At 40.3% G+C, this 15,505-nt stretch overlaps 1 protein-coding gene across 1 annotated transcript in view; it reads right to left on the minus strand.

Annotated features, from left to right (window-relative positions):
* ACOXL (acyl-CoA oxidase like) overlaps positions 1 to 15,505 on the minus strand; it is a 456,283-nt gene that overhangs the window by 155,842 nt on the left and 284,936 nt on the right. Inside the window, exon 14 of the mRNA XM_040351094.1 lies at positions 6,096 to 6,205. Within this exon, the coding sequence (XP_040207028.1) occupies positions 6,096 to 6,205 (110 nt within the window). The remainder of the gene's footprint in view (positions 1 to 6,095; positions 6,206 to 15,505) is intronic.

Below are 15,505 nucleotides of genomic sequence, written 5' to 3' on the forward strand. Positions count from 1 at the left end.
TGTTTTAGCAACATATTTAGCTGACTGGAGTTCAGACTTCAGGTTAGAGTCCCACAGTGAACAGGGAGCCTCTATGTTTCAGCCCACTGAAGGGCAAACCCTAATTGTTGAGTTTTTTTCAGTAAATGGCTTAGTACATATGGAGGTGGTTGGTTGGTGGTGTGGCTCAACTACTACATGTGATGTTTAGGCAGCTGCCTATTCATGACAATTAGTCCCCTCACTGTGCCTACCTGTGGGAGGAGGGTTGAACCACTGGTAGAATGCTGATCCATACAACATGAGAGAAAGACACTCTTCTACATCCAGTGCCTATGTGAATTAAGCCTAAGTGCTCACTAATGCTTTGCAGAAAGTCAGTAACTTACCAATAACCCTTGTGATTGCACCTAATACTTTTAGTGAATTCCACTTTTTGTAGAATCCAAAAGCCTCTGCCCTCTTCAACCTACATGGCGGTATGATTCTTTCAGAAAAAAGATGCTGAAAGCGGTACCATTATTTGCAAGGAAATTTGGCGTTTTATACTGTAGGCCTGTAATTCTTAGGAATAACTCACTTAAATCTGACCAAACAAGAGTATTGTAGGGATCCCGGGTATGAAATTTTTTTAAAAACAAAATTATAAATTATAATATAATAAATAATTATAAATAATTATAACAAATAATAATATAATTATAATAAAAATTATTCAATAATGTAATCAACTCAAAATCACATAAATTAGCTCAGTTGCAGAATTGTCGCTGTCATTACTTTTATTTTGTTATGACGAATTTCCCCACAAATCGCTATCGCACAATTCTGCAAGTGATTATAATTTATTATCGCTGTTTTCTAGCTGCTCTAAAACCATTTTTGACATAAAGGGACACTTTTGGTTGCTCTGGACAATCTACAGTTTGCAGGGAGAAAGAACCGTTTTTATTATATAAAAGTACATGTAGGACACTGGGCAGACCACTAGGGACAAGGGGTGTGTGTGTTTTTTACATACAGTACTGTAATCTATAAGATTACAGTATACTGTATGTAATGTGTTTGTTTATGTTTTTGAATTTGGCGCCGTTCTCCGCTCCCGTGCGTTGTAACGCCGCAGGGAACGGAGATCAGCGGCACAGGTGGACACTGTGTGAATCGAGCGAGGTCCCGCTCGCTCACACAGCGCGGTGGCATCGCTGGATCCAGGAACAAGGTAAGAAAACACTGCCTGTGGATCCAGCGAGGCGAGCCCGAGTCTGACTCGGGGTTACCGTTCGCAGCACAGAAATCTAACTCCGAGTCAGACTCGGGAATACCGCCAGGGGGGTTAAGGATCAATTATTTTGTAAGTCCTTTTTTTTGGGGGGGGGGGGGGAAGTGTCATCTAATGCCTAGTACACACGTTCGATTTTCCCGTCTGGAAAACTGCTGTGTTTTCCTTTGGCTGGGAAAACCATCCGTGTGTATGCTCCTTAGCAGTTTTCCCGACAGGAAAACTGCGGTTTAGAAAAATGAGAACATGTTCTCTTTTTTCTCGCTGTGAATCGCATTGTTTTTTTCCCCACAGTTTTCCTATGGGAAACACTGCGTGGGAGCATGCACACGGCCGGTTTTCCCGACCAAAGCTCTCCTGCCAGTTTTGCTGTCGGGAAAACCAGCCGTGTGTACATGGTAAAAGGGATCGAACCGGTTCTCGGTTTTCCCCTTGGTTTTCGATCATGTGTACTAGGCATTACTCTCGGCATATTCTCCAATACTTTCAGTTAACCTTTCTAAATTCAGGAATGATTCTATGGAAAATTATTAAATTGTTACAAACTTTCAGATTTCACTGCCAACTGCGACTTACAAATAAAAATTGAATTCAACTGTAAAGTCATGTATATTTCTGAATATTCTCAGGATATAAATGACCTATTAAGAGGTCTATGCTTTATGTCAATTACTGTACAAGTATGTCCACAAATAAGTATGTGATTTTATGTCATCTATTAGCCTTTTCTGTGGTTTCAGTTATAGCTGAATAACTTAATTTGTATCTCTGTATAGTGTGACTGTTCATTTTCTTACTTTCAGTCTCATGACTGTGAATCATAATGGTACTTTCAGGTATATTATGTTGGTAATTTCCTCTTTTCATTGCAAAGGAAATGTCTGTACACGTCAAGCAAAATTATGGCCATTCTTGTTAGGTACTATTTACTAAACAATTTATTTGGGTTTATCTGAGAATAGCTTCTTGTGTGACACCCCTATTACATTCAAATGCGGAATAGGGGATCTCTTTGATACAACAGATCTCTTTCTTTTATCAACACCAAGGTTTTACATCTACAGGTACTTTGGCTACTTATAGCTGCTATTATATCCAAATGGATATATTAGAATGGATAGATCTTCTGCAGAATCAGATAAACAAGAGTAGTATGAGAGGAGTGTTTGGTAGGGGATACTACATAAATGGATCAGCAGCGGCGGAACTATTTTTAAAAAGTATAGATATTTTTATTATTAACCAGTTTAACAGGCGATCACAGCCTGAATCTATAAGCAGCATTTCTTATGTTGAAAGTGCATTCTCATGTATCATTCCGTTTATATGGTAATTTTATAATATAACATACTGTATCCCCCATGTGCTTGCATGCAGACCTCAAACTGACCCTAAAAGTAGACCCAAGTATGCTTGCACAATGCCCAGTGTTACCCAGAACACAGCTGAATGATTTTAACTGGTTCCCGACCGGCTCATGTCATTTTACGGGACAGAATGGCACCCCTGTGCGAAACCCCATATATACAAGGTTCCCTTTAAGAGCCACCAGAGTGCGCTTGCACGTGCGCGTGTGACACGGCGGGGGACCCGATGGGTGTGGTTGGCGGTCGCAATCGTGTGCACGAGAGCCAGCGAGGGGTACACAAATCCCTGTCCTGTCAGGGGAGAGGAGACATATCGTTTGTTCCTAGTAAATAGGAACAACGATATGTTTCCTCCCCTAGTCAGTCCTATCCCCATCCCATACAGTTAGAACACACTGAGGTAACTCACCGTTAACCCCTTGATCGCCGCCTAGTTTTAACTCCTTTCCTACCAGTGACATTTACACAGTAATCAGAGCATATTTATAGCACTGATCGCTGTATAAATGTCAATGGTTCCAAAAATGTGTTAAAAGTGTCTGATCACCGCCATTACTAGTAAAATAATAATAATAATAATAATAATAATAATAATAATAATAATGCCATAGAAATGCCATAAATCTTTCTCATAGTTTGTAAATGCTAAAACTTTTGCTCAAACCAATCAATATACGCTTATTTAAAAAATATATATATACGCTTATTGCGATTTTTTTACCAAAAGTATGTAGAAGAATATATATTGGCCTAAACTGATGAAGAAATTTGTTTTTTAAAAACATTTCTGTGTTTGTTTTAATAATTAACATGAATAAGATCCTTCTCCCCCCCTATTTCGGCTAGTTTTTGAACCGATTCATTGCAAAAATTACAATTGCTCCATAGCTATAGTTCATATCATAATTATATCCGGTTCCGTTTATATCATGAGTTCAAATGTAATAGACTAACATGATTGGTTTGACTTTAACCTACTTTAATGATTCCTTTAATATTTCTCATAGGATCTACAAATATCTATTAGATTATTCGGTTTCAAATACTCTCTTATTACATGATGCCATTTTTCTTTTTCTGTAATCTTTTATTGCCAATTGTATCTAAAAGAAAGCTCTATTTGTGAAAAAAAAAAAAGGGTACAGCATTGCATGATCGCACAATTACCATTAAAGTAGCATAGTGCAAAATTGTAAAAAGTGCTCTGTTCAGGAAGGGGGTAAAACCTTCTGAGGCTAAAGTGGTTAAATAGGAAAATTTGCCTGCACTAATCAGGTCTTATCCATTGTAAGTGTTGAATATGTGTTATGGGTAGTTTAGCAGAAACAAGAATTTCATATATGATATATATATATATATATATATATATATATATATATATATAAACATATGCGCACATGTTAACATCACATTGTGTAAAACATCTAACAAAAATAATTAAAAATGTCAGAGACACAGCTCATATACTGAACCTGTTTCAACATGCATCAGTATTTCCTTTGTGTTGTTTCTGACACCTGTGTATATCCCAATAGCCAGCATCCTTCAGAGACAATTTCAATAAAATTGTACAAAACAAAGAACCAGATTCCATTTTTTTATTGTTCTGTGTAAAAGACTTTCATTGTTAAAGAAAATGAATCCCCTTTCTAATAACTGTATTTTAAATTGTAGAGGAGATATGGCTCTAAAATTTAAATACAGATATTATGCTGTGGATTGTAGGCTTGAGCATGTAAAGACGGGGCATTTTTTCAGCTGGAACGTGGCGAAACAGAGTTCCACCACTTTGTTATAGACAGGGCTTTTTTTCAGCCAGAAAGTGGCAAAAGAGTCCCACCACCTTAGGCACTGGCCCTGTGCTTGCCGCTCACTACTGTCAGTTGTAAACAAAGAAACTTTTTCTTCTGTGTCTATAATTGACAGCGCTCCTGTCACAGCGGCTCCACAGAATCTTCACTGACCTCCCCCCAGCACTCTGCAGTGCTCTGGCTCTAGTGTTGGCTGCAGAAAGAGCTCCGAGGTGAAGTTGGAGTATCTATACTGCTGCACTCTGTATGCAACACACTCCTGAACTTATGTACGGTACATAACGCACTCCTGAACTTTGCACTATGGACATAACACACTTCTGAAGCCTGCACTCTGTAAGTAAATCTTTAAAACTGGAGAAAATTACATGGGAAATAAAGTGGAAATGTTGCCAGAAGCAAACCAATCAGAATTCTTGTTAATTTTTCTTACACAAGACAAAAGGTGAAACCTCATTAGTTGCTGCTAACAATGCTTACACTTTTGTTCTCAATCTCTGAAGTTAAAGAGACACTGTCACTCTAGACGTTTAGGGCAACGACAGTGTCTCCACAGACCTGACTCAATGATACCTTGGGAATCTATCTCCCTTTCACTGAGAAGCCTTCACTGGCTGCCAGTGAAAGACAGAATAACCTTCAAAGCACTCTGTCTGACGCATAAATGTATCTTGGGAAATGCTCCCAAATATCTATGCGAAAAACTAAAGGCTTATAACCCCAATCGCGCGCTGCGATCCTCAAACCAAAATCTACTCCAAATCCCCAAAACCAGATACAAGTCCAAAGGAGAAAGAAGATTTGCTGTCCAAGGCCCTCGTCTTTGGAACACTTTACCAACCTCCATTCGTTTGGAGGAGAATTACTTGGCCTTTAGGAGAAAGAACAAAACCCATCTCTTTTGAGGTCAAAGGAGAAATGGTCAAACAAGCGCCCAGAGGCGATTTAGTTTGCATGTGCAGCGCTATATACGTTTTTCACTCACTCACTCACTCACTCATACCTCTTTAGCGATTCCCCACCGCCGTAGGGGAGAGTGATGTTACCCCTTCCATCATGTGCTAGTGCATAAGCTACAGAGTACATACGGTTAAATCACTAACAATCTCTTGGTTCAAGTACTACCTTATGAGAGGGGTCATGTGCTCCCCCATGTCTGAAAGCACCGAGTATTTTGATCCCTCTGTCACTTAGGAAGGAGCAGAGTGATATCTGGGTAGGTGAGCATCAATGGGTCATGAGATGAGCTTTAGGGCCTTTTGTTTACTTAAGAACTTCTTCAATTCCTATTCAAGTCTACTGTATAGATGTGCAAAAGAAGCTGAAGCAGGACCACGGCACCTGCAACAAATTCGGAATGTTCTCAGAACCATCTAAACTGATGTCAAAAGTATGCTGCACTTACATAGACACTGAATGGGCAAAGTGTCAGTGTCTCTTTAAGAAATACGTCCCCTGCTGTACCCACCCTCTTAAGTACCTCTTAAACAGTGCCATGAGAGCTAAAAGGTACTGAAAAAACAATAGTAATAATATTATATAGAATAACAATACTTGTCAACATTTGCTAATCCACCAAACTGTTCTGGTGGTTTGATGTGTTCATATATTTTAAGAAGATCGGGAGGCCTGTTATATTATAATATTTACAATCCCTACCTTGTTCTTAGCCGGTCACCAACAGAGCTGGTCCAATTTCTGAGGAGGCCAAAGACTGGACTTTCTTCATACTGTCTTGTATACTGTGCCAGGAGCTCCCTTACCACCACCTGTACAAGACAACAAGAACACAAGAGATTTTACATAAAATGTGTTTTGTTTTTTTGTTTGTTTTTTATGTCAGGGAAACTGGTCCACATGGACCACAACAACAAAGAATCATAATTAAAGGAATTAACATAGCATCACTACAGGTGAGGTACATATGCAAGAATAACACTGCTGTGGCATTAGAGATGTATAAGACAATACAATCCCGTCCCAGCCAAACTTTAACACATATGCTAAGCCAGTGTAGCAGTACCCCTGGGTCAGTTCCAGCGTAAGGACGTTCCACATGCAGAGTATGGCAAGGTCACCGATCTACGTGGACGTCCCGTATAACTGATAGGGATAAAATGAGATATCGTAGCCCTGCAGGCCCAGTCCCCCTTTTATTTTCCAATATTTATTTAGCTAGAAAGAGACAATAGAGATAATTAGACAGAGCCCAAAAAAGAGAAAGAGAGGTGGGGAAGAAATATATGGGGGGGGGGATTTTTCAGGGGATCCCCCCTGAATATATAGGGGGGGATCCGTGGACATGGATCCAGGCTGCTGCCTGCCAGGTGATGTAGCCTTTCTGTATACCAAGGGAGGGTAGATTCAAGGTCAAAGTGGGGGATTATCGGATGTGAGCAGGATGTATCTAAGCCTTCAGGGTATTGCACCTTCGCCTCTAAGGCCTCGTACACACGGCCGAGGAACTCGACGTGCCAAACACATCGAGTTCCTCGGCCAGTTCAGCACTGAAGCCGCCGAGGAGCTCGGCGGGACGAGAGCTCCCATAGAACAACGAGGAAATAGAGAACATGTTCTCTATTTCCTCGTCGAGCTCCTCGTCGGCTTCCTCGGCCGAAAGTGTACACACGACCAGTTTCCTGGGCAGAATTCAGCCAGAAACTCGGTCGGAAGCTGAATTCTGCCGAGGAAACTGGTCGTGTGTACGGGGCCTAAGGAGTTGTCCTTCGTGGGAATATTTAAATACATTCCAAAGCTGCCAGGTTTCGGAGTGAAATGTGTTTTTTGACATAACATAGCACAGAGGCCAATACAAATTGTCTCTGCTTTTGTACAGCTGGTATTATACTGTATTTATACACGATCGCTACATGCCCTGGCACATCAGTTGTGTACGAGTCATTTTTACTATGCTCCCAAGATAAACACAGCCATGGCATACATACAGTGTGGCATGCTATTGCCTGCATGTTCCAGTATCCAAAGATAAGCTTACTAAGATGTGCTGGGCCTAAAAAAAAAAAAAAAAACTGTACTTCCTCTAACATTTTTGGGATCCATCTGACTGTTGTTGGCGATTTTATATGCATATACCCTGTAGGAACAAAACAGCATGAAATGCATAATGATATCATTAAGCATAACTCCAGGCAGATGTAAAATGCTAATTAATGCGGTTCTGTAATCATTAACCCTCCTAGCGGTATTCCCGAGTCTGACTCGGGCTTGCCTCGCTGCAGCAGCAGCAGACAAAGTTACTTACCTTGTCCCTGGATCCAGCGATGCCACCGCGCTGTGTGAGCGAGCGGGACCTCGCTCGATTCACACAGTGTCCTCCTGTGCCGCCGATCTCCGTTCCCTGCGACGTTACGACGTACGGGAGCGGAGAACGGCGCCAAATTCAAAAACGTAAACAAACACATTACATACAGTATACTGTAATCTTATAGATTACAGTACTGTATGTAAAAAATACACACCCCCCTTGTCCCTAGTGGTCTGCCCTGTGTCCTACATGTTCTTTTATATAATAAAAACTGTTCTTTCTGACTGCAAACTGTAGATTGTCCATAGCACCCAAAAGTGTCCCTTTATGTCAAAAATGGTTTTAGAGCAGCTAGAAAACAGCGATAATAAATTATAATCACTTGCAGAATTGTGCGATAGCGATTTGTGGGGAAATTCGTCATAAAAAAAATAAAAGTAATGACAGCGACAATTCTGCAACTGAGCAAATTTCAGTGATTTTGAGTTGATTACATTATTGAATAATTTTTATTATAATTATATTATTACTTGTTATAATTATTTATAATTATTTATAATATTATAATTTTGTTTTTAAAAAAATGTCATACCCGGGATGCCTACTAGTCTCTTGTTTGGTCAGATTTAAATGAGTTATTCCTAAGAATTACAGGCCTACAGTATAAAACGTCAAATTTCCTTGAAATAATGGTACCGCTTTCAGCACCTTTTTTCTGAAATAATCATACCGCCAGGGAGGTTAAATCACTGGTATAAAGAAAGTGGGGCTTAAATACATATTACTAAAAATTCTAGAGCAAAATTAGGGCTGAATGGCTCCTATAGGTTCCTGCAGTCTGTACACAATTTCTGCTCTCTGCTTTGTCTTATTAAAAGGTAAAATACAGTGTATTTTCAGTTAGAACAAATGTTTAGTTATTGCAGTGTTTACCCAATGCTTATTTTTTAAGTGACATTCTCTTTTACATGCTTGCGCTTCCTTATTTTTTATTGTATTAAACACAGAGGCCCGGATTCAGATAGCTTTGCCTATCTTTAGGCGGGCGTAGCGTATCTCAGATACACTACGCCGCCGTAAGTTTGAGCAGCAAGTTGTGTATTCACATACAACTTGCGCTTAAACTTACGGCGGCGCAGTGTAACTGGACCGGCGTAAGCCCGCCTAATTCAAAATAGGCTGGTTGGGGGCGTGTACTATGTAAAATAGTAGTGACCCCACGTTTTTGACGTTTTCAACGAACAGCGCATGCGCCGTCCGTGGACATATCCCAGTGCGCATGCTCCAAATGACGTCGGCAATTCGTCATGCTTTCGACGTGAACGTAAATTACGTCCAGCCCTATTCGCGAACGACTTACGCAAACGACGTAAAAATTTCAAATTTAATCGCGGGAACGACGGCCATACTTAACATTAGCTACGCCTCATATAGCAGGGGTAACTATACGCCGAAAAAAGCCTAACGTAAACGACGCAAAAAAAAAGCGCCAGACGGTCGTTCGTTTCTGAATCGGCGTAAATACCAATTTGCATATTCCTCGCGTAAACATACGGAAGCGCCACCTAGCGGCCAGCCAGAAAATGCAGCCTAAGATACGACGGTGTAAGACACTTACACCTGTTGGATCTTAGGGATATATCTATGCGTAACGGATTCTCTGAATCAGGCGCATAGATACAACCTCCCGCACTCAGAGATACGACGGCGTATCAGGAGAGTTCCTTGTTAGGCTTGTCGAGTAACTCGACAAGCTTGCTTTGCGTACACACAGTCAAGACAAAATCTCAAACGCGGTGACTACAACACATAGGACGGCAGGGGAAGTTCGATTTCACTTGCACAACTCTTGGGGCTGCTTTTGCTAATCTCATGTGTTTGCCTGTTAAGTAAAAGTTTGGTAAGAGACTATTTGCACTTTTCAGTCTGTTACAGCTTTAAAAATGTTTTCTCTCCATTACAAATGCTACTTTTTTACTCCCGTCTCATACTTTATTATGAGCAAGCGCGGGTTCCTTAGCATACACACGCTCAAGTTTCTCGTCGGAAACCAGACCGACGAGGAACTTAACGAGCCAATTTGACTCCCGTCGAGGAAAAAGAGAACTTGCTCTCTTTTTGGCTCGACGAGTTCCTCGAAAGTTTCCTCGATAAAAAATGTACACACTACCAGTTTCCTCGGCAAAAAAACTCTCCCACCAAGTTTCTTGATGGATTCTGCCGAGGAAACTGGTCGTGTGTACAAGGCCAAATGCCCTGTACACACGATCGGTTTGTCTGATGAAAACGAACCAATGGATTTTTTCATCAGATATCTGATGAAGCTGACTTTCATCAGTCTTGCCTACACACCATCGGTTAAAAATCTGATCGTATCCAACGCGGTGACGTAAAACACAACGACATGCTGAGAAAAATTAAGTTCAATGCTTCCGAGCATGCGTCGACTTGATTCTCAGCATGCGTGGATTTTTGACCGATGCATTTTCCGAAAGACGATTGTTTTTTTTTCTATCGTTTTTTTAACCATAAGAAAAATTTAAAACAGGTTCTATTTTTTTTCACCGATGGGGAAAAAAACTGATGGGGCCCACACACGATCGGTTCGTCCGATGAAAACGGTCCATCGGTCTGTTTTCATCAGACAAACCGATCAAGTGTACAGGGCATTAGGGAGATGGAGATATGGGTATGGGTTGTAATGGGGAATATTTTGATATTGATTATATAGCTTTAAATCAGTTGGAGTGGGAAATTGAAGAGATGGAAGCTGAAATGGGAGGTGTTCATGGTTACACAGGATTAAGATTCAGAGTTTTGATGTTATCACCTTTCTCCTCAAATAGAAATGTGGCTCTTTTTTATGAAACTAGAGTTGGATTAGTCCGCATGCAGTTCTGATAATTTGAAACCAGAAGAAAGTAGAGCATTGAATAAATTAAAACGAATAGAGGATGTGGTAATATGATCAAGCGATAAAGAAGTTAATGTGGTATTGATGCACGAAGACCAGTAAAAAAATTTGGTGTTATGACTACTAGGGGATCAGAATAATATGATAGATTAGTAGGAAAGCCTTTTCCCAGATTGGTAGGGGGGATTGAATAAAAGAGAGAGAGAGAGAGAGAGAGAGAGAGAGAGAGAGAGAGAAAGAGAGAGAGGGGGGGGGGGGGGGGAGAGAGAGAGATAAGAAGAATATGTTGGTTAGGGAATATACCATGCCAAGCGAATTGCTAAGATTCATAAAAATCAAACCAAGCCTCTGGGACTTCATATTGTGTCGAGGGTGCAAGGTCCATTGGATAAAGTGTGAAAATGTTTTGATGAAAAATTACAGCCAGTGGTAAGGGGACTGTGATCCTATGTGCAAAAAAAAGGTTGGTTATGGAGAAATTACAGCAAACAGAGACTAAGGAAAATCTCATACTAGTGGGACTGGATGTGGAAGGTTGCATACCTCCATCACACATAGGGTAGGATTGGAAGCTTGCAAAAATATGTTGGATAAAGTGTATAGGGATATGGATAATAAATTGATGTTTCGTGCATTTTATCACATTTGTTTTGAATAATCATATGTTTAATTTGATAAAAGCGTTATGATCAAAAACAGGGCATGGCTACAGAGGCGACATGTGCACCAGCAAATGCATGTATCCACCTAGATTGGTAGGAGGAGCGTATGTCTTTTTCTCAGATAAAAATGGTGCATGTTCCACTGTCTGAATGAGTTATGTGGATTATGTGCTGTTGCCATGGAGGGGGAGGTACTTTTTGTAGTCAAAATTGTATCCAGTTTTAAGACATGAAAATTTAAAGAGAGGGGAAAGAATTGCTTTTAATGACCTTTCGGAAACCATTGCAAGGGAACTCTAACCTCCTTGCAAACAGCCATCATCTACAGAATCGTGCAGTCTTGATTGGCCAGTTGGAGAAACTGTTCAAGGAACAAGGCAATTTAGAAAGCATTTGAAAGAATCTTTCAGAAAGATTAAAAAAAGCAAGGAATAGGAATAAGGGAAGGTATCAGGGAATTTTTTTAGAATAATGACACTGTTTAATGCTCAATGGAATATTATCAAAGAAATAATAATATTAAAAAAAAACCACTGGCATGTTTTGTTGCTGGATTCATGAATAAAAGAGATTGTAGGACCCTATCCAGCCCTTACCACTAAGAGAACATTTATAAATTGTTTGACTGCTTGTGTAACTACTAACTAGCATGCCCCTTTGGTTTAAGATATACAGGGGAAAAAGAAAAGAGGTTGTGGAATGGGGGTGCATACAAGGGACATATATCATCAAAATCCTCAAAAGGGTTAAAAGTGAAGGACATTTTCCATCTAAATATAAACTTGATCAGAAGGAATTTTGATTGAGTATTATTGCAGAAGGTAGTGCTCTGATCAATTCTTCATTTAAAGTGACTTAATCAAGAATTAAAATTGGGAATGTTCCTTTAGGCCTTGGAAATTAAAGTTGTAATTAAAAACCTTGTGTTCCTTCTTGATTGACAGTCTTCCGACGGTCGCATCTATCGCGTCACGAGTAGCCGAAAGAAGCCGAACGTCGGTGCGGCTCTATACGGCGCCTGCGCACCGACGTTCGGCTACTTTCGGAAAATCGTGACGCGATAGATGCGACCGTCGGAAGCCTGTTGGAAGCCTGTCAATCAAGAAGGAACGCCCAGACCCGAAGACCATACCCGGAAGCGGCGGAGAAGATGCATCTCTAAAATGGTAAGTACTGCTTCGTTTTTAAAAAAACTAGCCGATTCCCCTAGACAAAATGAGCATGAATCTAATCTTACAATTTTTTTTGCAGGTGAACTACCACTTTAACTAATTTATTGAGGCTGTAAGAGGTGAAAGAGAATAGGTATCCAATAATAGTAATGAGAATCTACCCAACTATTCTCTTTATTTGTCCTGGTGACCATTGCAAAAGTGAACAGTTGTGTGCAGAAAAAAACTTCTGGACGCAATCTACTAACTACCTTTTACAGAAGCCTTTAGGCTTTACGTGTCTCGCTGGTTCTTACACTTTTTCACCTATTCTCAAAGCTGGTCCCTTGATGATGCAGAGAGTGGTGCCGAGTGATGACATCAGCACCGCTCTCTGCATTAATTCCCTGGGAATAATGTTAGCTGTGCTGATGTTCTGCACTGAGCTAATCAGTCCTCATTTTTTACAAGTTAAATAACACTAGGTATCATTCAACACAAAAGACTGAGAATATCTTGTGGCAGGAAAAATAAAAACAATTCCAGAGTGAAGATGAGTACTGAAGCCTGAGCTGCTCTTTTACTTTTAATAAAAAACTAAAAGTTGGAATTTAACCCTCTCGATGGGGGTTTTACCCTTTCCCTTCTCTATACAAAACATAAAATGGCACGCTTCAATATTCCATTTGCTATAACATTTGATTTTGGAGTAAAAGGACATTACCAAATGAAAACCACATGGATAGAAAAGTTTTCATTCGAGAAAAAGTTGTCATCCTGCCCCTTTCGAAATTTTACATCACTGCAGTCGAAAACTAATGTCGATTTGACCCACTAATGATTAGGAAATTGAACAAACTTTCCTATATCAAAATTTGAACAAAATTCTACTAGTGCATAGCCAGCTTTAGTGCTTCTCTTATGCGTGACTCCAAATGTCTATTAACTACTACAGACCCAGGCCATAGTAAAAAGACGGCCTCAAGGTGGCTCTATAAATCCAAGAGGCCATCTTTTTACGGCCTCGGGTCCTCCGGCCACTATGGGGTGGCGTGCGCGCTGTGCCGCGATGCCGATGCGCGTGCCTGGCGGCCGCGATGTCTGCCAGGTACCCACGAACGGCAGTTTTAGAGCAGGGACGTGGAGCTCTCTGTGTAAACACAGAGCTCCACGTCCTGTCAGGGAGAGGAGACTGATGCTGTGTCCCTTGTACATAGGGACATAGCATCGGTCACCTCCCCCCAGTCAGTCCCCTCCCCCCACAGTAAGAATCACTCCCAGGATCCACATTTAACCCCTTCCTCGCCCCCTAGTGTTAACCCCTTTCCTGCCAGTCACATTTATACAGTAATCAGTGCATTTTTATAGTGTTTATAATGTGAATGGTCCCAAACATGTGTCAAAAGTGTCCGACATAATATCGCAGTCCTGACAAAATTTGCAGATTGCCGTATTACTAGTAAAAAAAAAAAAAAAAAAAAAAAAATGTCAGAATTCTATCTCCTATTTTGTAGCCACTATAACTTTTGCGCAAACCAATCACTATACGCTTATTGCAATTTTTTTATTATGTATTTTTTTACCAAAAATATGTAGAATACATATCGGCCTAAACTGAGAATTGTTTTTTTTTTTTAAATGGGATATTTATTATAGCAAAAAGTTAAAAATATTGTGTTTTTTTTCAAAATTGTCGCTCTTTTTTTGTTTATAGCGCAAAAAATAAAAACCGCAGAGGTGATCAAATACCACCAAAAGAAAGCTCTATTTGTGGGAAAAAAAGGACGTAAATTTTGTTTGGTAGGCACATCGCACGACCGCGCAATTTTAATTTAAAGCGACACAGTCCTGAAAGCTGAAATTTTGCCTGGGCAGGAAGGGGGTATATGTGCCCAGTAAGCAAGTGGTTAAACAGTTGTTCTTTTGACTCAATAAAAGATAACAGTCCTGCTATTTATTATGTTAGCTAGTCATCATCTAAAATGATTGTGCACCCAACACGATTCAGGAATATCTCAACAGGACATGACATACTGTTTTTAGCACTTGGTACAGGACAACTAATACAATCTTATCTTCAGCACCAGTATTATAAACAAATGTGGTGTAACTGACTACCTAAAACGAAATAACAAGTCAGAAACATTTGCGAGCATTTCCTCCCACATATCTTGTATCACTTTGATGCATTCAGCATGTGCATTGTACAGTATGGTGGATCTATATACAAGGGTCATTTATTAAGGTTGCATTTAATACTGAAACTTTGATGAACTTAATGCCCTTTTATCCTTACATGGAACTCACATTTAAAAGTGTTAATAGCCGTTGTAAAGAGCCAAAAATAATAGAAAATCGTGTTTATTTTATGTACACCAAGGCTTAGCTGGAGCATGTTCAGAATCTGGAACGTCCATTCCATAGCAAACAACACTTGTTAGCAATATCACTAGGGGGAGCAGAACAGAATCTGGAGCTCTGCATAGTGACCAATCAGCTTTTATCTTCAACTTGTTAGGTTATTATTATTATTATTATTTAAGGTACTTATATAGCGCCATACATTTTTCACAGCGCTTTACATATACATTGTACATTCACATCAGTCCGTACCCTCAAAGAGCTTACAATCTAAGGTCCCTTAGGCCTCGTACACACGACCGAGAAACTCGACAGGCGAAACACATCGTTTTGCTCGTCAAGTTCCTTGTGAAGCCGTTGAGAAACTCGACAAGCCAATTTTCTCCATTCCCGTCGAGGAAATAGAGAACATGCTCTCTTTTTGGCTCGTCGAGTTTCTCGACAGTTTCCTCGACGAAAGTGTACCCACGAGCGGTTTCCTCGGCAAAAAAATATCTCCCAGCAAGTTTCTTGCTGGTTTTTGCCGAGGAACTTGGTCGTGTGTACGAGGCCTAACTCACATTCATATACTAGGGCCAATTTAGACAGAAGCCAATTAACCTACCAGCATGTCTTTGGAGTGTGGGAGGAAACCCACGCAGGCACAGGGAGAACATGCAAACTCCAGGCAGGTAGTGTCGTAGCTGGGATACAAACCAGCGACCCTTCTTACTACT

Source organism: Rana temporaria, chromosome 4, assembly GCF_905171775.1.
Source record: "Rana temporaria chromosome 4, aRanTem1.1, whole genome shotgun sequence".
In the NCBI taxonomy this organism is placed as follows: domain Eukaryota; kingdom Metazoa; phylum Chordata; class Amphibia; order Anura; family Ranidae; genus Rana; species Rana temporaria.